The sequence below is a fragment of the Tursiops truncatus genome, chromosome 19 (assembly GCF_011762595.2).
Source record: "Tursiops truncatus isolate mTurTru1 chromosome 19, mTurTru1.mat.Y, whole genome shotgun sequence".
NCBI lineage: Eukaryota > Metazoa > Chordata > Mammalia > Artiodactyla > Delphinidae > Tursiops > Tursiops truncatus.
In genome coordinates this window covers 5487142-5510801 of record NC_047052.1, presented here as the reverse complement: position 1 = coordinate 5510801, position 23660 = coordinate 5487142, and the positions used below count along the sequence as shown (strand labels likewise).

The window sequence follows — 23660 nt, the reverse complement described above, 5'->3', positions numbered from 1 at the left end:
GAGAGAGCTGAGGGCTAGAGAGGTTTTGTAGCATGTTCTCTGACACACAGATAATTAAATGGCTGAGCGAGAACTTGAACCCCAGCTCTGCATGCCAGTTGTGCACTCTGACCCTGCTCCCTGGGTACAGGACAAGGATTGTTTGTATTTCCCTCTTCTCCACTGGAGAAGGGGGGCTCTATTCTTTTGGAGGAGACCCCAGTTCTCTGCAGGATGGATAGTAAGAGACTACATCCTCAGTGGAAGCAAGGTGGGTCTCCTTGAGACCCTTTCCCACAACCTCTGAATTCCATTCATTTCTTCAAGAGCGACGTTCAGAAGCAGAGAACTTGAGGGCACCTATTTTGTCAGTTCATTGATTTACTGCTGTATCTGCTCTTCTAACTCAAATCACTGCCTTCTTTTCTGTCTCCCTCTGCATCTTCATCAAGGAGTGGTAGAGAAAAGAACTCAACCTGGCATCAGACCAGCCTCATGTTGATTGACAGCTTTTCTTGGAAACTTCGCTCCAGCTTTTTAGTTCCACTGTGTGCTCTATGAAATGGGGCTAATGATGCCTCTTTAGATTATGAAAATTCATATGTAAGAGAAGCCCTTGCTAAGGTGCCTGTTCGAAAGCAGACACTTAACTAATATCAGCTTCTGCTCCTCCTTGCCCCGCCGCCACAGTGGAGAGGGAACATTGAATATTTCCATTAGAAAAGCTGCCATTCACACATGGGACTTTTTTTTCCTGCATCCCAGTGTTTATAGTTTGAGGGATTCTCCGCATTACAATCCTCAAGGACACCTGATCCCAACATTTGCGTGTTTGAAGACTGGTTTTTCAAAGAAAGCCCAGGGTGGCCTTGGGCTTTCTCTTCTTCTGCTGCATTCATGCGGGATACACGTAAGGATTTAAGTGCATCCTGACATGGCCTCAGGAGTCACCTCTGTCCTGAGTCCTCAGAAGGAGAACCTGGGCTTTTAAGACTCACAGTGCGAGGCTGATCGTGCTTGCTGTTAGCAGTGCAGATCCAGCACAGTTTTAAAAGCAAAGTGACTGCATAAAAAGAAAAAACACATGGTTTTCCTGTCTCTCCATGGAACCTCTACTTCCATTAGAGAAAAAGGAGAAAACCCGATTAGGAAGGATAAAAGCATAAATGGAACTGTGTCAGCCCTGCCGAGGTGTCATCGGTTACTCTACCAGGCAGATGTTTCTCACCTCCCATTCAGGGCATCTCCTGTAACAGTCATTTTCATGGCCAAAACAATAAGGAGATAGATTAGGCTGGTCAATTTGTCCCTTTCCCTTTTCATGGGTAAAAAGAAAGTGACTTAACTGAATCTTTTTTCTTAAGGCTGAAAAGAGACTCTAAAAAACATTTTAGTAGCAAATAGCTATCCTAAAGTAGGTGAAACAGGAATTGATCTTCCTTACCTGCCTTTGCTGGATGTCGAGGGGATTACCTGAGAGCAGGTGTGTGGCACCACTTTGAAGAGTTGGGCCAGGTGGTATTACAATCAGCATCATTCTGGGAGGCATGATTGCTACATTATTTGCCAATTCTACAATGTCCCTTTTTCTCATTGATGGGTATCTTTCCTACCTTGACATTCAAACTCATAACGAAATGAAATTTTAAAGCTAATGGTAATGTTTTTCACATATAGGTAAACATATGTGAAAGAATAGCCAAACAGGAATAACTGTAAGATATTCTTCCTCTTTATTCGAGTAATGCCACTTCTGGGAATCTATCCTAAGGAAATACTCCAAAATGCAGAGAATTTTCTTCTTTTGCAAGATATTCTTGGTAGCTTCATTCACATTATTCAAAACTGAAAAGAATCAAATGTCCATTATTACTGAATTGGTTGTTAAATGATGTATGTATTTTAAGATATTGGGTAGCCATTAAAAAGGAGTTAGTAATAACAGGGAAAATGCTCATGGTATCATATGTTAAAAAATAAAGATATATTTATGTTTTAATGCAGTTGGTATAAAAAAAAACCCAGCAAGGTTTTCTATAGGCAGAGACAAGCTTATTCTGAAATTTATGTGGAAAGGCACAGGCCCCAGGAGAGCTAAGCAATCTTGAAAAAGATGAGTAAAGTGGGAGGAATCACTCTACCCGTTGTTAAGACTATGTAGCCATAGTAATCAAGACAATGTGGTACAGCAGAGAAAAAGGCACATAGGTTGATGGAACAGAATAGAGAACCAGGAATGAGATTTCACCTGGTTTTCCCCACCGATTCTCACTAAAGATTCAAAAGCAATTCAGTGGAGGAAAGTTAGCTCCTTCAGCAAATGGTGCTGGTGCTATTAGACATCTGTAGGCAAAAGATGAACCTCAATTTAAGCCTCATGCCTTATATAAAAGTTAACTGTAAAGGGATCATGGATGTAAATGTAAAGTGTAAAACTATTAAATCTTCAGGAAAAAACTAGGAGGAAATCTTAGGGATTCAGGGCCAGGCAAAGAGTTCGTAGACTTGACACAAAGAGCAAGATTCCTAAAAGGAAAATTTGACAAATTGAACCTTATCAAAATTTAAAACTTTTGGCCTATGAAAAGATAAGCTATAAACTAAAAGAAAATATTTACAAACTGCATATCTGACAAAAGATTAGCATCTAGAATATATAAAGGACTCTCAAAATTCAACAGCAAAATTCCCAATCATCCTAATTAGAAAATGGCCAAAAGACATGAACAGACATTTCACCAAAGAGGATATACAGATGGCACATAGGCACGTGGAAGGACAGGCTACCTCACTAACCATGAGGGAGATGCAAATTAAAACTGCAATGAGCTATCAGTACACATCTTCTAGAATGGATTAAAAAAAAAAAAGGTAACTACAACACATTCCGGTGAGGATGCAAGAAGCGAACATTCAGACACTGCTGGTGGGGATGTGAAATGGTACAGCCACACTGGAAACCAGCTTGGCAGTTTGTTGTAAAACATGCAGTTACCATAGGACACAACAGTTGCACTCCTGGACATTTATCCAGAGAAATGAATACTTAGGTTCATATAAAAACCTGTCCACACATGTTTATAGCAGCTCGTAGCAGCTTTGTTCGTAACTGCCAGAAACTGCCAAGAACCCAGCCGTCCTTCAACAGGTGAATGGTTAAACTATGGTCTATATGTTGATCCACGGAACACCGCTCAGCAATAAAATTAATGAATTACTGATACACAACAACAGCTTGGAAGCATCTCCAGAGAATCCTGCTGAGTGAAAAAGATCAATCCCAAACATTACATAGAGAATGAATTCATTTATATGATATTTTGTAAATGACAAAATTACAGAAACAGAGAACAGATTAGCGGTTGCAGGATCTAGGGATGTGGGGGAGAGGTGGTATATGGGGGAGAGGAGGGCATGGTTATAAAACATCAACGGGGGTCCCTGCGGTGATGGACTGTTTTGTAGCTTAATGGTGGTGATGGATGCACAAACCTACACATGTGACAATGACATAGAACTAAATGAACACACCCACACAGATAACTACAAATAAAACGGAGCTCTAATAAGATCACTGAATTGCATCGATGTCAATATCCTGATTGTGCTCTTGTACTATAGTTTTATGAAAAGGTACCAGTGGGGGCAACAGGGTAAAGGGTATTTCTTGCAACTGCATGTGAATCTACAATTATCCCAAAGTAAAAAATATTTAAGTAAAATATATTTATGCAGTTGTATGCATTTAAAAGACTGGAAGGGAGTCACTGATATGTTAAAATAATTGTAACTATCGAGGAGGACATCATCAGCGAATATCTGTTTTTCTACCTTTTACCTTGGTTTTTCTTTCCAACTTTTTCGTAGTGTGCATGTGTTAGTTTTACAAAGAGGAATAAAACAGACCTGATTTTCATTGAAAAAAAAAGTTCATTGCCAAGTACAACAATTTACAGTACTGTTTTTAGTGTATTCTGAAACACTCTCCTTATTCCTTCTTCCCTTAAACCCTGAGTATAAAGATAGATCAGTCCCACATACACACACTGCCTACATACACCACATGCACAGACATAAAATTTTGACCTCAAGAATAAATAGGTTGGGACTCAGTGTTCAAAGCTTCACATTGACAATTTGCAGCTAAAGATGTAATGAACTCTTGTTAGCCTTGATGGACGTTTGACCTGGATGGAGCGGGGTGGGGGGCAGCTATGAAGTTGGCTGCCTCACTGTAGTTTGTACTTATGATTCATAGCCCAAGTCTGGTGTAGAGACAGAAGGTGCATCTTGATGGATAATAAAAGAGTAAAGACTTAGATGAAGAAAATAATGAGAGAGGGAGTATTTAGCAACACGTTTTACCCTTTCCACCCCACTGTGTGGCCTCCATCCTTTGATGCAGACATAATTTGAAAAGCCCAGAGCATATGATTGGTAGTAATTGCATAAATGCATAGTATGGGAACAGGGCTCAGGAGCCTATAAAAGATTCACCTCCTGCTTCCCCTTAGGGGAGGTATCCAACCAGTATTAATATTTTAGAAATACTAGAAGGTAGAAGAGGAGCCATGATTCATGACTAGCACCTCCATGGTACGAAAATTAAATAATGGATTTTTTTTTAAGAAAGAGTTTCTAGAGTTGTGGAACTATAAAAAATATTCCTCTCTTGGGGATGTTGCATTTTTTGCTTTTATCTTTTCTTCTCCTCTTGAGAACGTTTTGGTTTACTTCTGTGATAAAGCTTATAACAACTAAGGAACTTGGAAGGAGGGATGAGCTAGGCTGGGAGGGAGGGGGGTTAAGGCAGCTGACAAATGAGCCTGGGTAAATTTGTTTGGCTTCAAGTCAGAAAGCCCCAGGACTGTGCAGACATTCATTTTCCATCGTGTAGCATGTGCGTCTGCACATATGGGCCGGCGCCCTGGGCCCTGTAACAGGGAGCCCCCACTGTGCCACGTGGCGTGGGGTCTGAGCAGGCTGGTCTGTTGAACAGAAGCCCTCCAAAGAAGGCCTTTCATGATCCAGTCCCAGCCTTGGAACAGCCAGCCTTGCTCCTTATGGAGGCATCTGGCTGAGCCACGAGAAACCGAGCAGCCAGGAGCTGGTGTCAGACCGACACCCGCAGTTCTGGAATAACTCAGCTGGGCTCAGAAGTTCCCATGTCCCGTCCTGTCCCCAAGCCAGCTGTGTAACCTTGTTGGACAATGGACTTCACCTCACTGAGTCTCCCTTTCCCCATCTTTAAAATAGAAGTAATAGTTACCTCCCTGGTAGAGTGCACACAAAGCTCTAGCATGGTACCTGACATAAGACCTCAGTGAATGCAATTATTACCTGGGGTACAACTTGAAGGTTTTAAAAAGTCCTCTTAATTATTAAAATTAGTAATTGATTTTATAATTCTATAATTATTATAATTATTAAAAGTCATCCTGATATTGACATGGTGTTGTGGTTAGATGTATTCAGATGATAATCGTTGACATCGATTGAGTGCCTACTGTGTGCCAGCCATAGTACTCTCTACTCACCAGAACCTCAGGGGCATGGGTCTGTCGTCCTCACTTAGCTGAAGAGGGAACTGATGCTCAGATGGGTGAAAAGATTTGCTCAAGGTCAAAATCCAAGGACACGTTAGAGCCAGAGTTCAAACTGACCCAGAAGCCATTTTCTAAACCATTGCACCACAGAGGGAGGATTGATAGATACTGCGCAGCACCCAGAGAAATGGAGGCCCAGGGAATGAAAGAGAATCCTTGTCCAGCCAGTGGGTAGAAGGTGGCTGAGCCGGTTGTAAACAGAGTTCCCCAGATAGCGCCTCATCCCTCGCCTGCCTCAGAGAGTGCCGGCCCCCACATGCTCAGAGCTGCTCCAAGTTCCGACTCAAGTAGTCACAGCAGCTGGGAGTAAGAAACAACCTCAGAGTCTGTCTGATACTGATCACCTCTCTGCCTTCTTTCCCAGCTGGGGTGTGAGCTTGGACATGCAGTGGCAGCCTTCTGTATCACCAGTCTGCCCGTGCCATCAGCTAAAGCTCTTTAACCTCTGCACGTTTTCCTTCATTTGAGCTGAACTCTGTCTGTTCTGTATCTTGGCTTTTTCAAAAGAACAGAATGAAACCAATCTCTTCTGCGGGTATTTGGGTGATGCCCCAAACTGTGCCTCCTGCCACCATCTTTCTACATTTCCAATCACTTAAGGGGCTCCACTGTGTTCATCTTCTGTAGAACAGACCACCTGGCTTCTCTCTCAAATACATGCTTCCTCATGGGTCCTTAACTCACATGTATCCCTGGGATAGAACACTGCACACAACATGACCTGTTTAGGAATCGTCACCCACAGGGCAGTAATTGGGCAGTTGTGTTGACCCATGGCTGTTTAGAGGATTTGTTATCATGACTTGAGAGGAGCCTGAAGCCCATACACAGCCCCCACCAAGATCTTTCCATTTATTGTGCCTCTTCTGAAATGCTTTGCCAAAGCTTCATTGACTCAGTTTGTATGATGCTCTCTTGTTGCGCTTCCCTTGGAAAATCCATAGTTTAGGCAGCCGGAAGCTTCAGAAGAAGAAAGATGTTGACCTACATTGATTCCATTGCATCCACGGGCCTCTTAACTTTCAGGGAGCGTGCTGCTCTATTCTTAAACATGGATGTCTCATGGGGATCATTTAATTAGGAGGTGACACTATTTGGAGGATACCAGAGCACCCCTCAGACCTCAAGCCCAAGAAGCAGAGATGGTCTTTACCAGAAATTGATAAGCCATTTTGAAACCAAAGTAGCTGTGCAAGTTCACTGATTTATGAACTTTTATAATTTTCTTTTCTCTCTGACCACACAGTCTCTCATTTCAGCGTCCCTTTACATAACTTCTTTATTTATTGCAAAGTATTGAAATGTCTGTTGTTCACCATGCACTGTTCACAGCAACAAACAAAAGTCCCTGATACCTTGGGGCATATATTTTAATGGTAAAGATAAAAAACAGATAACTAGGCTTCCCTGTTGGCGCAGTGGTTGAGAGTCCGCCTGCCGATGCAGGGGACGCGGGTTCGTGCCCCGGTCCGGGAGGATCCCACATGCCGCGGAGTGGCTGGGCCCGTGAGCCATGGCCGCTGAGCCTGCGCGTCCGGAGCCTGTGCTCCACAACGGGAGAGGCCACAACAGTGAGAGGCCCGTGTACCGCAGAAAAACAAACAAACAAACAAAAACCAGATAAGTATGTCAGGTGATGATTCTGTGAAGAAAAACAAAATGGTTATAGAGGATGATGTTGGGAGGGGAGACTTTTTTTTTTAATAAGGTGGTCAGGGAAGTCCTTTCTGAAGAGATCAATGTAATTAAAGAATTGAGAGACAGTGATGAAATGAGCCATACAGGTATCCATTTAGTAGGATCCTGGTGAATTAAAGCCATTCACCAGACACCACTGGGATAGGGGACTGTGATATTTTGGTCTAAGAGTGTAATTTGGAGACCAAGGCTGAGGCGTAAGATTCAGTCATGTTGCAGTGGATCATTTATCAGGTGCAGGGTGGTAACATGCCATGCTGGAGCCTGCTGGAGCTTCACATACACACAAGGATTCATTACTCTCTTTTTAAATTTTCCAAGTAGACTATTTTCTTTGTCAAGGTCTGCACTTATGGCCCAACTGGGTCTCCCCAAGATGGTAGACTCAGCTTTCAAGCTGATAAGACTTTAAGGGTCCACAGCCTTCAGCCAACTGAGTCAGTCTCTTCCTGTCCTAATCCCAGGATCCACAAAGAGGTGATCAGATTGGCCAGACTCTGCTTTTGTATAAGAGCCTATGGGTCAGAAGTAGGTAAGCCCAGGGCTGAAACAGCGGTAGACCCAAGCATGGCACTTTGGGGGAAATGACAGCACAACAGGCTCGGGGGATGTGTGTGGACTCAGCGACATTTGAGGCTGAAGGCAAAGGCAGGTTATAAAGAGCCTTGAATGCGTTTCTCAGGGAGCATGAATTTTCCCTGAAAGTGATGGTTTAGGGGGGCCCTTGAAAGGTTTTATTCAGGAGTGATCCGACTGTGAGAGAGAGTAGGTGCTTCAGGGGATGAGGCACTTCAAAGCCCCACACAGGTTCTAACCGAAGCACATGCAAAGCGGAATAGAATGTCAGGCTTTCAGTTGAAAATGATTGAAATTGTATTTATGTTTGCTTGTGTTTCCAAGCGTCAGACTTAACATTAAAATTTGTCCTGAATTATAAGAAGAACAAGAATAAGCATTGAAATCCTCAGTGAAAGGGCAGCCAACACGCATTTCCAGGGAGAAATTGTTCAATTGTTCGTGTTTATTACTTCCAAATGGGAATAGCTCCAGGTTCATAATGCTGATTTTGTTACACTGCTTTCTCTGCACTGTGGTTCAGATGAGTGCATAAATATTTGGTTTCTTTGAGAACCGTAAAAATCTGAACTGATGGAAGGGAGAGGAGCAGAGCAGTGGCAAGGAAGGAAAGTTCGGCAAGTTAATAAGAGATTAAGTATGTGTATTTCAACAGTGCCCAAGGGCATGATTAATTTATTATCCTTTTACATGGCTGAAGGCATGCAAAACCCCCCAAATTGCACCGTTACTATGCCAAAGCTCAGAGAGTGTGAGAAGGTAAAGATGTTCCTGCCGGGAATTTGATGTACAGAGGAAATGGGCGACCCCTTGGGTACATATAAATCTGGAAATTGAGACTTGGAAGTCCTTAATCTGGGCTCTGCCTAAGACGAGTATCTCTGCCCCTAGTCTTCACAGGGTGGGTGTGTCAGCAGGAGTCCAGACCAGGAACACTTTCAACAGTGCCAGGTTCCAGTGCTTTGTTGATTCTCCTCCTGGGGCACTCCTACACAACCCAGCAGACTTTGATCAGTTGGCCATGTGGAGTGGAGGCTAAGGCCATGGGCTCTGGGTACTTGGATTCAAATGCAAGGCCATCATCTAGCTGACTTTGGTAAGGTGTTTGTGACTCAGTTTCTTTCTGTGTAAAGTGGGGATTAACATCAGTACCTACCCCATAAAATTGTGGTAAGGATTAAATGAACTTATGTATGTAAGATGCTTAGAATAGTGTGTGGCAGAGTCTTAGTTTTCAATAAATGGTAGCCTCTGTTATAGTCATCATCATCACCACCGTTTAATCATAAAAATAACAATTGCCTTACATGATTGAGCAGGTTTATGTACTGATGCATTAGGTCTCTCTCAGATCACTTATCCACAGTAACCCTTTTAGGATAGGCATTATTTCCCTCATTTGGCAGAGGATGGCATTGAGGCTCAGAGAGGCCACATGACTCCCAGTATGTCCACACTGTTAGTGAGCTCCAAGCTGCAAACCCTGTTGTCCTAAGCACTCTGTGCGTTAGTCAGGATAGGTTAGGTTCAGCAGTTGTAATAAGCAACTCCCATTTCAGTTGATCAAAGTGAAAAAAAAAAAAAGGTTTAACCAAGCTCCATGTCCATTGAGGGGTTAGGTGGGGGCTCTGCACCTTGTCATTTTTCTTTCTTTGGGATCTAGGTTGTTGAAGTCACCACTATTTGGAACATAGCTCGTCACCTTGCAGAGGGCAGAAAGAACCTGGCTAAGCACATCATAGCTCTTAAAGCTTTTACTCAAAATTAGCTGAAGTTCCACATGTCACTTTCACTCACACTTCATTGGCTAAAGCAAGTCATATGGCCACAGCCAACTTCAGGTGACTGGGGAAGTATCGTCCTACTATGTGACCGGAAGAAGAGGAGCCAGAATATTAAAGAACAGCCTCAGTGACTACTTCCCACTACCATACATCTGATTCATAAGTAGAAGAGGCAACAGGTATAGAAAATCTAGACTTTTCACTATGAGTTCCAAGGGACCATCTTGATTTTTGGTAGAAACACAAGAGGCAAAGTCAAGGGTCGCGATGAGCAGGAGGGTGACACTTACAGTCTGCATTAAGAAACCAGAAACTCAGGAAGTGATACATAAGAATCCCAGTTATTCTCTTGGACAATAAAGAGATGCAGAAGTGTGATACTGATGGGCAGTGAATGGACTTTGGGCCCAGACAAGTAAGGCACAATGACTGAATGACCCAAAGCTGACTTCTTTCTCTGGTCTGCTGTGGCCTCTTTCAGCACATCTCCCATGTTGCGTAATGTGGGTTTCATAGAGTATACTGAACTGAGGGCCCTTGAACACTCTGGAACTCGTGAATGGTCAGTAAATATATTGAATAGAAGAGAAGAAGGTAGAGGGAGGTAATATGTTAGAGGAAATTATACTCAAGAAGGAAACATCTTATTAAAATCATGGGAGTTAAACAGACCATCAGGCTGAGTGAATGGTGGTATCAGTTTGGAATGCACTAACAAATATAAACCGAGTTCCCTCAGTGAGAGCAGCATTGTGCCAATTATGTATGTAAATATGTGTATTTAAGTATACATATTTGTCCTTTTGTGCCTGGCTTATTTCACTAACATGATGTCTTCATCCATATGGTAGCATGTGTTAGAATTTCCTTCACTTTTAAGGCTGAATAATAATATTCCATTTTATGCCTATACCACATTTTGTTCATCCATTTATCCATTGTTGGACACTTGGGGTCCTTACACTTTTTGGCTATTGTGAATAAGGCCACAGAATACTAATTCTTTTCCATGTGTCAATGAATCATTTAGTGAAGATGATATTGCACTTGGCCGTGAATAAATTTTTAAAAAACTCGCAAGAGTAGAAATTTCATAAGCCACATTGTTCTATGACAAGTTGGAAATAAATAATTAAAATGTTAGAAGTACTTGTAAATTAAGAAATACTCTCATTAAAAAAAATTCTATAGCCTACAGAAAGTAACCACAAAATTATAACTATCAGAAAATAATGCAAAAAAACCCCACCAATTAAACACTGAATCCTATGGAACTCAGCTTAAGCTGTGCTTAGGCATAATCTTAAGTGCCTTTCTCATAAAAGAAGGGAAACAAAGCTGGTGGTGCAATGATAGTGCTGATAGATGAAGGGTAAGTGTAGTTGTATTCAGATTTCCCCTCATCATGTGTTACTGGAGTTTGATTTTCCTTCCAAGTGCTCCATCCTGCCCTTAACCTTAGCACCCTCCATGGGAGGATGGAGACCATTTGAATTCGGCGGTGAACACAGCCAGCCCTGCTGGTATGAGAACCCCTGGTCTGTGCAGTTGGTCTCTAGCCAGCATCCTCCTCCGGTGGATTGCCAGAGTGTTGGTTCTGTGCTTCTCCACCAGGTATTTTGGAACTCTTGGCACTGGGTTTTCCTTAGTCCCCCTTGTTAATTTATAACCTAATGGTTGAAAGTTGTTGAGCAGCATGAGGTTGAAAGACGGGCATGGATGTAACAGCTGCCCAGACTGCTGAATGGCTAAGTGTCTTCAAGTTCAAAGGCATGTCAAAGTCTAAACCACAGGGCTTCCCTGGTGGCGCAGTGGTTGAGAGTCCGCCTGCCGATGCAGGGGACACGGGTTCGTGCCCCGGTCTGGGAAGATCCCACGTGCTGCGGAACGGCTGGGCCCGTGAGCCATGGCCGCTGAGCCTGCGTGTCCGGAGCCTGTGCTCTGCAGTGGGAGAGGCCACAGCAGTGAGAGGCCCGCGTACCGCAAAAAAAAAAAAAAAAAGGACTAAACCACAGATGAGAATTAATTACTGCTTACAAATCACCTCAGAGAACCAACCTACCAATAAAAAAAAAATGCCTTCTAATAACCATAGATAAAGGCAGTAAGTGGTTTTTTTCCTATTTAACATGAAGTAGAAAACAACTTCTAAATGAGCATATACACCAAGCTCCAGTAATTACTCTTACATGTTTTAAAAAAGTTGTCTTGTTTTTGAGTTTTTTGTTGTTTTTTAACTGTATAATAAGTAATATAGGCTCATTTTTTGAAACCAAAAATATTCTAGAGTGAAGGAAAAAATATCACCCCTACCTCCATCCCCCAAAGACCTATACTATTCACATGTGATTTATTCCCTTTGGAAATGTGCGGGGGCGGGGGCTGATTATTTTCTAGTTTTTCATCCTTTCGATCATATTGCTTATATATGTAGAATCTTTTATCCTTTGAAAATAAGTATCTCCTGATTTTCTGAACAGGTAGAGTTAGAGCATTAATTTAGTTGGCTATGACAGGGCAGAAGTGCTGGGGTATTTGTGTTGGAGCTGCTTTGTGCAGCGAGCAGTGTTTGCTTAGACAGAGGGTCTTCACACAAGGGAACCTTTGCAAATTATAAGGATGGGAAAGCGTTCTAGGCCCCTTCATGACTCCTGGGCATACCACTGCCTGGGAAGGTAACTTTGGGGATTTGTAAAAAGAGAAATGAGAAGATACTGAGGTTGCATAGGTAAAGTGACCACATTAAAAAAAAAAAAAAAAGTACAACAGACTTTAATTTGTGAGTTTCTGAAGCATTTTATGATCTTATAAAAACATGCAAACAAAGTTGCACTGTTTTTCAAAGCTTCAGTCGGGTGTCTTATATGTTCCAAACCCAGGAAATGTTAAAAGAATAAGAAATAAATAGCCCAAGGGACAATTACCATCCCCAACAAAGAGGCCATCCACTCTCTGTGCCTTAATAGACCTCAGTGGTGAGCCGGGCTAGACCCAGATGATGAGGTTGTCTCCCTGGAGCAGGGCAGAGGGTCAGGAGAAGCTCCAGTGAGTAGGCAGTATCCCTGGTGCCGAGTCCGGGAAGACCAGGAGGGGCTCTAGCAGACAGGATGGGGGGATAGGAGTCCAGCTGACCTAGGTCCAGAGGAAGTGGGCAAAGTCCAGGAGGCCCATGGCTCATGGTGGCAAGAGATAGAACTGGAGAAGCAGGTGGAGGCCCATCAAGGAGGGCCCTGGGGGAATTTCATCTGGGAGCAATGGGGAAACATTGAAAGCTTTAATCTGAGAACTGTCTTGGCCAGATTTGTGTTTGCATTTTGGAATGACCGTTCTGGTTGCAATTAGGACACGAAGGGAAAAGAGAGAATCAGAAACATGGAGGCCAGTTAAGAGACCACTGTAACGTTCGTTTACTTACTTGGTATGCAGATATTTGCTGAAAACTTACTGTGAGTGTTGTGTGTGTTCTTGGCCCTGGCAACAGAACAGTCAAAAATCTCTAGTGGAGATCTGAGTTAAATTACAGGTACTGGAGATTGGCAGAGGACAGAGCTACAAGTTCTTACAGTAAAGAGAATATACAGAACTTGGCGACTGTGGCATTTTGATGTATCGAATACATTTTCCATAGGGGGAAAAAATGATGTCAGCACAATTAAGGAAATGTCTGAACCTACAGGGAAGCACCGTAATGGGCAATTAAAAACCACACTGACTGAATAAAGACACAGACCTACTAGAGAATGGACTTGAAGATACGGGGAGGGGGAAGGGTAAGCTGGGACGAAGTGAGAGAGTGGCATGGACATATATACACTACCAAACGTAAAATAGATAGCTAGTGGGAAGCAGCCGCATAGCACAGGGAGATCAGCTCGCTCGGTGCTCTGTGACCACCTAGAGGGGTGGGATAGGGAGGGTGGGAGGGAGGGAGACGCAAGATGGAAGAGATATGGGGACATATGTATATGTATAACTGATTCACTTTGTTATAAAGCAGAAACTAACACACCATTGTAAAGCAATTATACTCCAGTAAAGATGTTTAAAAAAAATACCGCACTGACTAAAGGTAATGTGGGGTTCTGGACTGGATTTTGGATCAGAAAAATAATAGAAGTAGAAAAATTGGTGAAACCTGAATACATAAAATCTGGAGGTTAGTTTGTTAGTAGTTATGCATCAGTGTTAATTTCTCAGTTGTGACCAATGTTCCATGGTTATAAAAGATGTTAATATTAGGGAAAATTGGATGAAAGGTATATGGGAACTTCATACTATCTAGGCAGTGTTTCTATAAATGGAAAGTTACTCCTATCCCCAAAGTCTGTATCTATCTATCTGTCTATGAGATATAAAATATATTTATATTACATAAATATAATATATATAAAAATATTACATACTATATATATATAACCTCCAACCACATTGAATAGAAAAATTATAGAATAATTTATACAAAACGGTCCTATTTATAAAAATGTAAAAACATTCAAAATTGCTATATATTCTGTGAGTATGTATATATGTATATAAATTCATAGAATACCTTTAAAACACAATGCAACTTGGTATTGTTGGCTACTTGCAGCAGAGAATGGAGGTGGGAACGGGATTCAAGGGGGGGCCCTGGCTTTGTCTGTAACACACCACACTCTGGAGGAAGTAGGCAGTGAAAACACCCTTTGAAACTCAGACCAAGCATCCCTTCTTGCTCCAAGCCTCTGTATTTCCTGCCCCTTGCTGGGTGCAGAGGACTCTGGTCCCACCTGAGCCATGCCTCCGACACAATTGATGTTCCAGTCACCCCCGTTGCTGCCTGGGAAGTGACTTTACCCAGGTATGCAGCAGGACTCCTGTGTGCTATTTACACGCCCTTCCCAGAGTGTCGGCACCCGGCGTCCAAGTTGTTTCTCATCATTAGCTACTTTTTTTCATTCCGACTCAGAGGATAAGGAAGAAAAATCCCACTATGAAAAGAAGTGTTGAATTACAAAGAATAATAGGAAAGACCAGCTAATTGTGAAGCCCTGCTATGTGGTATAATGTGTGTTAACAGCTGCTACAGGAGCAGAGACTCATGACAGGATTTGTTCTGGGCAGGAGTGCACTGGATTTCTTACATTCCATCACATTAAACAACAAGAAGAGGATGAGAGCCTTGGGGCCACAGCCATAGAGCGGCATTTGGACAAATCTTAGGAGTTTAATGTAGTACAATAAAGGTCATCTGGAAACCCACCTGACTTGCATGGAACAGCTGTGATGTGTGGCTGAGGCCTCCTTTGCAGCCATTGCATACCTCCTATTTCTCCAGCTCAGTGAGGCTGGAGTGGATCGGGGTCCCTCTGAAGCCCCACCTGGGGACCAAGAAGCTGGAGAGCTGTTGGGTAATTTCTGAATCTAAATTGAGCCAAGACTCCCATCTTTCCCGTGGAGAATGACCCCTACTCCCATGCTTTCTTCTCCAAGGTTCCTCCATGCCCTGGGGTTCCTTTGATACACACGGAAATGTGGGACTTGGAGAAATACCAACTCTGCTTTACTGACGTTCTAGAAAACAGGCTTTTAAGAGTTCCTAATAGTGTTATACATTTAAAATAGGTCTGGAAGGGAGGTAGCAAACAGACGCAGCCTTTTTTCCAGCCAAAGTCTCCCCACAGTCACGGTGGAAACCATCACCAATCGTAATGAGCGTGGATGGTGCTGAAATCCATCCAAATCGGTGGTCCTCAGTCCCCGGTGTGCATAGAATCATCCACGGGGCCTATTAAAGCACAGGTTGCTAGGCCCCACCACCAGCGTTTCTGATCCAGGGGGTCTGGGTGGAGACTGAGAATCTGTATTTCTGAAGAGCTCCCATGTGATGCCCAAGCTGGTCCAGGGAACCATATCTTGAGACCAATTGTTGCAGGGAGAATGAGGCCCTTCACTTCCCTGTGCTGGCAGCCCTGTACGGCTCATCAGTCTGGGGGCACCGTGCCTGGTGTGGCTATGAGCGCTCCTTCAAAGCAGATACAGCGCTGAGGACCAGGAGGCAGGTTCAACTGATGTGTTCAAAGCCAGGCCTTTAGAAACAAAACGTTGGACTTCCCTGGTGGCGCAGTGGTTAAGAATCCGCCTGCCGATGCAGGGGACACGGGTTTGAGACCTGGTCCGGGAAGATCCCACATGCCATGGAGCAACTAAGGCCGTGCACCACAACTACTGAGCCTGCGCTCTAGAGCCCGTGAGCCACAACTACTGAAGATCGTGTGCCACAACTCCTGAAGCCTGCGCGCCTGGAGCCCGTGCTCCGCAACAAGAGAAGCCACTGCAGTGAGAAGCCTGCGCACCGCAAGAAAGAGTAGCCCCCGCTCGCTGCAACTAGAGAAAGCCCACATGCAGCAACGAAGACCCAACACAGACAAAAATAAATAAATAAAATAAATTTTAAAAAAAATGTTGAGAGAGAGAGAAGACTTGCGCACTGCTGAGCAGAGGTCTTGCTCCTTCCCCAGAGAATCACTCATTTAAATCCAGCAGCCAGCACTAATTAAACAGGGTTCTCTCCAAGACCCTGCTTCCATGAGGTCACATGGTTCAAGATCTCCAAGAGAGAGAAAGGAAATGACACAGACCTGATCTTTACAGCAGGAGGAAAAGTTGCCCTGGGAGGATTTCTGAGTCTAGAATTCAGCTTTCCATGCTGAATGGCAGGTAGAGGAATGGGAGGATGGCAGTGTTTGCCTCAAGAGAGCTGTCAGGACTGTCTCCCACTGTGTTTCTTCCAGAAGGTCTGGGGTGCTGTGCTCCCAACCCTTTCAGAGCAGGGAAGGGTCAAGAAAGGAGAACAGATCACAGAAGCCTTCTCCTGACAGGTCCTTTCTAGTGGGTGTGGTCAGAAGTCCACTCTTAGGAAGCAGGACAGTTCCATAGCCTTTGTAGGTTTCCCGTGTTCATTTCTCTTTAGTTAGTATGGCCTTTGGAGAGGACTTGTCCCACGGGTGTGTATAGGGAAGCAAAAGGAAGAGGTTTTAATCCATATTTGAGCTGAAGTGGTAAGAGCAAGAGGGGAGCGATGGTAAATGTGAAAGAGACAAAGAGGAACACGGCTGGCTCAGATGCCCCTTCCCACAGTGTGTTTCCAGATCACTTCTGTCCTGAAACCAGAGACTTTTGTGAGTTTTGTTTCTAAAAAGGAAATGTGTTCCCTTAGAGAGGGATTTTTTTGTATTGTGGCTAAGATGTGTTTTATGCTTGGAGGTGTCAGTCTTACCCATTAACAACAATGGCATGACTTTGTTATTATTATCATTCTTATCTTAGTATTCTAATTGTCAGTTCTGATTTATTGAGCCCCTTCTATGTGCCAGGAAGTGTACTTTGCACACAGTATCTCAACAAACTCTCAGCAACCCTGGGAAATAAGTGTCATTATCTCTATTTTATAGATAAGGAAATCGAGAACCAAAGAGGCAAAGAATCACATTCAAGGTCACAGGACTGATCGTCGGCCAAGCTAGGATTGAGACATATGTTTGTCTAATCAGTGGAGGTCCTCATTAAACAGATATTGGCGTTGGTCCCTGCGGTATGCCCAGCACTTTGCTAGTCATGGGACTCAGCGGTGAGCCCGATATGCTGAGGCTGTTGACCTCATGGAGCTTCCAAGCAGTGGGACTAATGTCAGTTGGATTCAATGGAGTCAAGCAGTGACTAAAAATTCTTTTCATCAGAAGATACCACATACCTTATTTTTAGTCTTGCTTTGGATGATATTTTCTGTTAATTAAAAAAAATGCAAAAGAGGTAACTGGTGTTTAATCAAAATTCTCAGTGTATTTTAATAAAGAATATTTTAAATCAGAAAAAAACTGTACTGCCCTATGGACTGCGTCATGCTCTTACTCCACTGGTCCTGGCAGAGGAGGCTTGCCATGAGGCTCACGCTGCCTTAGGCACCACTGCCACCTGGTGGCACACGTCAGAATTGCAGGCATGGTGCCCACAGAAATGCCACCACCACACCTCTTCCTGATTCCACCAGAAGGCACATTTCTGGTTCAGCCACCTAAGTCCTCCAGGCTCAGTTGACTATATTCCAATAGGTGCCTGTTTACTTGTAAATTGATGACAGCCAGATCAGTATTAGCTTTCTTTTATCTGTGGTTCTGAATGTCTATGGTGTTAGTGACCTTTATAGTGTTATAATCAAATTAATGTCTGCAGGTATTGATGATAAAGTGATATTAAATATACATGAATGCTTGTTAGAACTCTAGAACTAACCTATGCAAATTATGATTTTCTCTTTAGTTGGATACTTTCAGATGACATCAAAACTTGCCCCCTAATTACCTCTCAACCTCACCTCTCCTCAAACCATTCTGGAATTTTTGAGGCTCTCTAACCTGCCTGCTGCCTGTCTATGCTGTTCCCTCTGCCTGGAACTGCCTTCCTATAGCTTTACCTTTTGAATTTATTCTTTAAATGTCAGATCAAGGCTGACCACCTATAGGGAATTCTCTTAAAGTGAATTCAGCAATGACGGTGTTGCACAGCAGTGCCCCTAGGGAGGTGGAAGATGGCTTCTGAATCCCATCCTTCTTTCTTTAGTAACTGTGACCGTGGCAAGCTTGTGTAATCTCCCTGAGTCTCATTGATTTCATTCATTAAGTATGAATAATAATGTTCCCTGCCCCCAGCATTGTTGTCAGAGTTTTTTAAAGTGTGTGTAAAATTCCTTCTCAGCACCATGCCTAGTACCTGGTAGCAAAAAGGGCATAGGTGGCGCTGTTGATGACTACATACATGCAGATACCTAGAACCCTGATTAATGCCTGCCTGGTATAGGACTGTCAAATGTTTTCCATTGCTTATTTGGTCTTACTTGCAGAAAAAAGCCTGTTTCCTGGGAGTTAAAAATAATATAAATGTCCAACCTTGAACTTCATGAAGTTACTTCCCTCTTAGATTCATCAATATATGTCACCCCAGGGCTGGTAAGCTTCCCCGGCTGAAAGCCACGAAGATTTGCATATTAGGATGAAAGGTGTTAAATAATGATGCTATTTTTGGTGATGCTGCTTTAGTCAAGTTCATCGAGCACCTCTGCGTTGGCATCTGTGATTAGTGGATTGGTCACTGAGGTGTGTTTGTACTGTGCTTTCTCTGTGTTTTCCAGCCAGAGTCTTAAATGTCGCTCTGTTTCTCTGACCAGGTAGTCGACAGTGACAGACCGGAAGGGTCCAAGTTCCGGCTCACTGGAAAGGGAGTGGATCAAGAGCCTAAAGGAATTTTCAGAATCAATGAGAACACAGGTAGCGTCTCCGTGACACGGAACTTGGACAGAGAAACGATAGCTACCTATCAAGTGAGTACCCCTCCCCCCATGCAGTGCCCACCCCACATGCAGAGATGTGCCTTTCAAAGACTGCTTCCCTCCCACTGAGCTCATTATTTCTGTGCTTCATCAAACCCGGGGCTGTGCGGCTTTAAGTGTGTCTCTGTGGAAGCCAAGTGGCACTGAACCCTGACACAGCAGCAGTGGGGGCCCCTATCTCATCAACAGAGCCCCCCCAGGTCTGCGCGAGACTTTGGGCACTAAAAACCAAGAAGAGGGACCCTGGGGGGATCTCAGAGGAGGTCAGAAACCTTACATTAACATTGGCTTTCCAGAAACCAGCTTGATAATGAAGAGCTATAAAAAGTATAAAACCTTGGACCTGATCATTCTACTTCTAGAAAGCCATCTTAAGGAAATAGGGAGGAATTTAGTTAGATTTTTGTACAATGATGATATAGCAGGACACGATCCTTAAAATGGAAACAGTTGCTAAATATTCAGCAATATATAATGGTTAAATTATGGCACAATTTTGCAAGGAAGTTTTCTACAACCATTTAAAATATTTTTGAAGAAGTTCTAGTTATATGGGAGATTTTCAAGATATTGAATGGAAACAGACACACCAACACATATGGTATCCTCATTACAGATGGAGTATTTACACATATCATGGTGGGTATGTTTGTGAAGAAGCATGATAGAGGAAAAATCAAAGTGTTGGTGGTTGTATTTGGCGTTGTTGATTTTTTTTTCTGATTTTTCTATAATGTACTTGCTTCTCTTTTATATGGAGAAACAAAAGGCTATTTGTAAAAGGATAGTTTCAGAAGTTGACACCTGTTCAGGATTCAGAGACCAAAGTAGTTGCACACAGATATTGGGGTGAGCATTAAATCTCATATAGGCTCCAGGTCTGTCCTGTCCTCTCTCTACAACACCCCCAAGAGCCCCATCTCACAGCCTCTGTTAAGGACCCAAGCCTCTGAGGGCAGTAAGCTCATTTTTCAAGAAATGGGACAGGATTCCCAGCCATTTTCGGGGAAAGCCCTCTGTGGGATGCAGCGCACTGAGCTGGAAGCAGGCATTTGGGAACAAGGCCCAGTCAACAGAGTTTGCTTTCCATCACCATTGCCCATCACATGCGCATTTCCCTGGATTGGGCTCTGGGGGGTGGCGGCCAGTTTCTAGGAGTGGACTTGGCATCTCTGGTTTTTTTCGTCAAAACACCGTGTAAGAACATCCCAATCCCACTTCAACAAAATTACTTCCTCTTCCCTAAAAAAACCTCCATATTCTTCCTTTTCTGCAGACAGAGGGTGGAGAGACATTGCATTGGCAAGTCAAGTGCTCTGGCTGGGAAATGGGTACCCTGGGTCTAGCCTCCTCTGTCACCATGAGATACTGACCTTGGGAAGACCCAGTAAGCACTGGTCCTCAGGATTCCACCCATAAAATGCAGATAACACTTGCCTAGCTACCAGCTGGATTGCTGTGAGTTTCCAGTGAGGAGAAGGTAGAAGAGGGCATTAGAGGCATTAAAATACTAGACAAATACAGGGCAGTGGGTGAGGAAAGGCCCATCCAGCCTCTTGCTGAACGGTGTGTTCCAGGGTCCTGGGTCCTGGGAGGACCTCCCTCTCAGGAACTTTGCCAAAAGGCAGATGCTGTGAGCATCTGCAGGGGGTACCATCTGTCAGAGGATGCCAAAGGGTGACCAGTGTGCATCCTCAGCGATCCCCCGGCAGGGAATCTGGTTGTTGTAGAAATTAAATGTTGGCACCCTCGGAAGTTCCCAGGTCCAGCTGGACTTGACGGTGACCACAGGTGACCTGGCAGCTGTCAGTGTCCAGGTGCTGTGGATAAGCCAGCTGCAGACCATGGGTAGATGCCCCCTACTTTTTCCCTGCCTGTGATAGGAATATCTCTTCATTTTCAGACACAAGGAACTAAAGATATGATACATTTCGTAATTTCATAGCATGGTGATTCAGACCTCTGCCATTCAAGTCTCAGCACTGCCGTTTACTGTGCTGTTTTTATCTTGGGCGACCCACTTACCGTCTCTGAGGATTTTTGATTCTCCTCCACAAAGTGAGGATAGTACCAGCATCTCTAAGGACTGTATAAAATGAAATAAAATTATTTTTGCAAATTCTTAGCACAATGCCCAGCACCTAGTGAGCATTCAGTAAATCAGAGCTGCTCTTATTCATTCTTTTGCTGAAAAAGATTTAAAATTTTTGGTTAAGTTCCACAAGTTTTTAACATCAGTTTCCTACCTTCAACCGTGAGAAGGTTGACGTCTACCACAGACTCATGGTTTTTCCTTCTATCCTGACAGGAACTGAACTTCATAGCATTTGCTGCTCCTCTTTTAAGTAAAGAGAGAGATTCCTGGAGGAAGCTGAGCTCTAGAATTACTAGGAAATTAAGAGGGTACAAGATAAAGAATAAAGGAGCAGTAGTCTTCTTGGGAGTGTTCGGTAGCCTGGAAATAGGACTAGCGTGAATCAGAGAAACTGGAAAACAACTGGCTGCCAGGAGTGAGAACTGGTAAATGAGAGGCTGAGATGCCTTTTTGGGGTGACTCCGTAGGAGCTATTTTAAGAGCTGAACAAGAGTTTGGATACATGCATGGCTAATTGATCCTCTCTGATGTTTGTGGGACCCAAAGGTGGTTTAAAACTTCGTCACCCTTTTGGGAGTCCTTCCACATTCAGAGAGAGATTTCTGGGCTCCATAAACCAGGGCCCACCTCAGAGTGAACATTCTCCTTAGATGGCAATGACCTTGATCTCCAGGGACAGTGAGGGGAAGATGCCTTGGGGCAGTTACAGCGGGAAGAACTCAAACACCAACATTCAGGGACTCACAGGGAGTGGGAGTGAGGAGAAGGTGGCCTTTGGTCCATCAGGTGGCTTGGTTTTGATGTTGCCAAAGAGGCCAGTCAGAGATTTTCTTTGAGGAGAATTTTTGATTCATGAAGCGTCCCTTTCCTCTGGCTTCCAAAAGCTGAATGCAGGGCTGTCAGGTACAGCTGTGCAGGGATTTTACTGCCCAAGGGGGATGGCTGAGGGATGAGAAAGGCCTCATCCAGCCCCCAGTTTACTCACCAGAAGCTGCACTGCAGTTCAGGGCTGTGTCCACAGGGAGAGGGCGGCCCCTTTCTAATGCTCACAAAGGTATCAGAGGGCAGGGTTGAGTAGAAAACCCCATGATTTTTTTATTTTTAATTTGGGTCACTTTTATTTTTATGTAAATGATAATAGTGATTAATATCAATGGCTCTGGGGTCAGAAAATGGTTGTTCAAGTCTCAGCACTGCTGCTTACTGAGCTGTGTGATCTTGGGAAACCCACTTACCCTCTCTGATCTTGTGATTCTCATCCATAAAATAGGGATCGTACTAGCAACTTTAATGCTTGTATTGAGTTGGCCGAAAAGTTCATTTGGGTTTTTTCATAAGGTGTTACAGAAAAACCCGAACGAACTTTTTGGCCAGCCCAATAAAAGATGAAATGACTAGTTTTTGCTAACTAATAGTTGCTAAACAGCTAGTAAAATAGAGTCTGGTCTGTAGCATAGAGCATCTCATATTTTTCCTTAAAAGTGAGGCCATGTAGTATGTAGCAGTTACAAACATAACTTTGCATGTAGCCATGCTGGCTGAATTAAAAGCACAGCTTTTATGGACTAGCTATGGGAACTTGGGCAGGGTATCTGCCTTGATTTTATCATCTGTGACATGGGGACAGTAATAATACTGATCTCATAGGATTTAATGGACTAAATGAGTTAATGCGTGTCAAGCGTTTGGAACAGTAGCAGGAGCATGGTAAGCCCCTTACAGTCTCATCACATGAGTGAGAATTAGTGAGGGGAAAGGCAAAGGAGGTAAACGAAAACTGGTGGTGGCCCAGCTTTCCCATCTCAAGCATGAACTTCTCTTAAATAATCGTGAGTTTATTTGTGGTTTCATAATGTACTCCGTAGCACATCAGCTTTGTTTCAAAATAAACGGATTTAAGTTCCTCGCCGCTGTGTACAGGTGACATGCCAGGGAGTTGTGCCGTGTTGGTTGTTCGTCTTGGTTTACCCCTGGCGCAGGGCCACATGTGCCCAGTGGAGAGGCTGCTGGGGCTTGGTGGGCATACAGTGTCTGAAAGGAGTACCAGGGCTACAGCAGCCAAACGGCGGCCTGGCCTGAGCCACTCTTCACCAGCCTCGCAAGGACCCAGTTTCTAATGCCGGGTCCCCCATGCCTCTCGCTCTTCAATTTAGTCTTTTTCCTGTTTTCTTCGTGTCCCTGCTGAGGAAGGTCCCTACCTATTACTCTCTGTTCGGTTCTGCTATTTCTGGATTTAATGAGAACTGGGTTCCTGCCTTCTCAATATACTTTGGGCACAAGAAAGTTGCAAATCCACTTCATTTCAAGCACCTGTTTAGAAATGATTTACTGTCTTAGTGCAGTTAGATCCATCTTGTTCCTGGTGGGCATTGTGGTTGGTTGCAGATCTGCTTCTTCAAAGAGCAGAATCCTGGGTCTCCAATCCCCACATTTTACTTTCCCCTCTTGCAAGTTTAAAAAGCAGAGAGCACGTGGGTGAATTTTGTTGTTGTTTATTTTAAAGGTAAGTGCTATTCACATGCAAGTTCATGCTGTGGTGCTAGCATTTTCCAAATCCA

General features: G+C 43.7%; 1 protein-coding gene across 1 annotated transcript in view; it reads left to right on the top strand.

Annotated features, from left to right (window-relative positions):
• CDH13 (cadherin 13) overlaps positions 1–23660 on the top strand; it is a 1012702-nt gene that overhangs the window by 514528 nt on the left and 474514 nt on the right. Inside the window, exon 5 of the mRNA XM_019940487.3 lies at positions 18846–18998. Coding sequence (XP_019796046.1) covers positions 18846–18998 — 153 coding nt within the window. The remainder of the gene's footprint in view (positions 1–18845; positions 18999–23660) is intronic.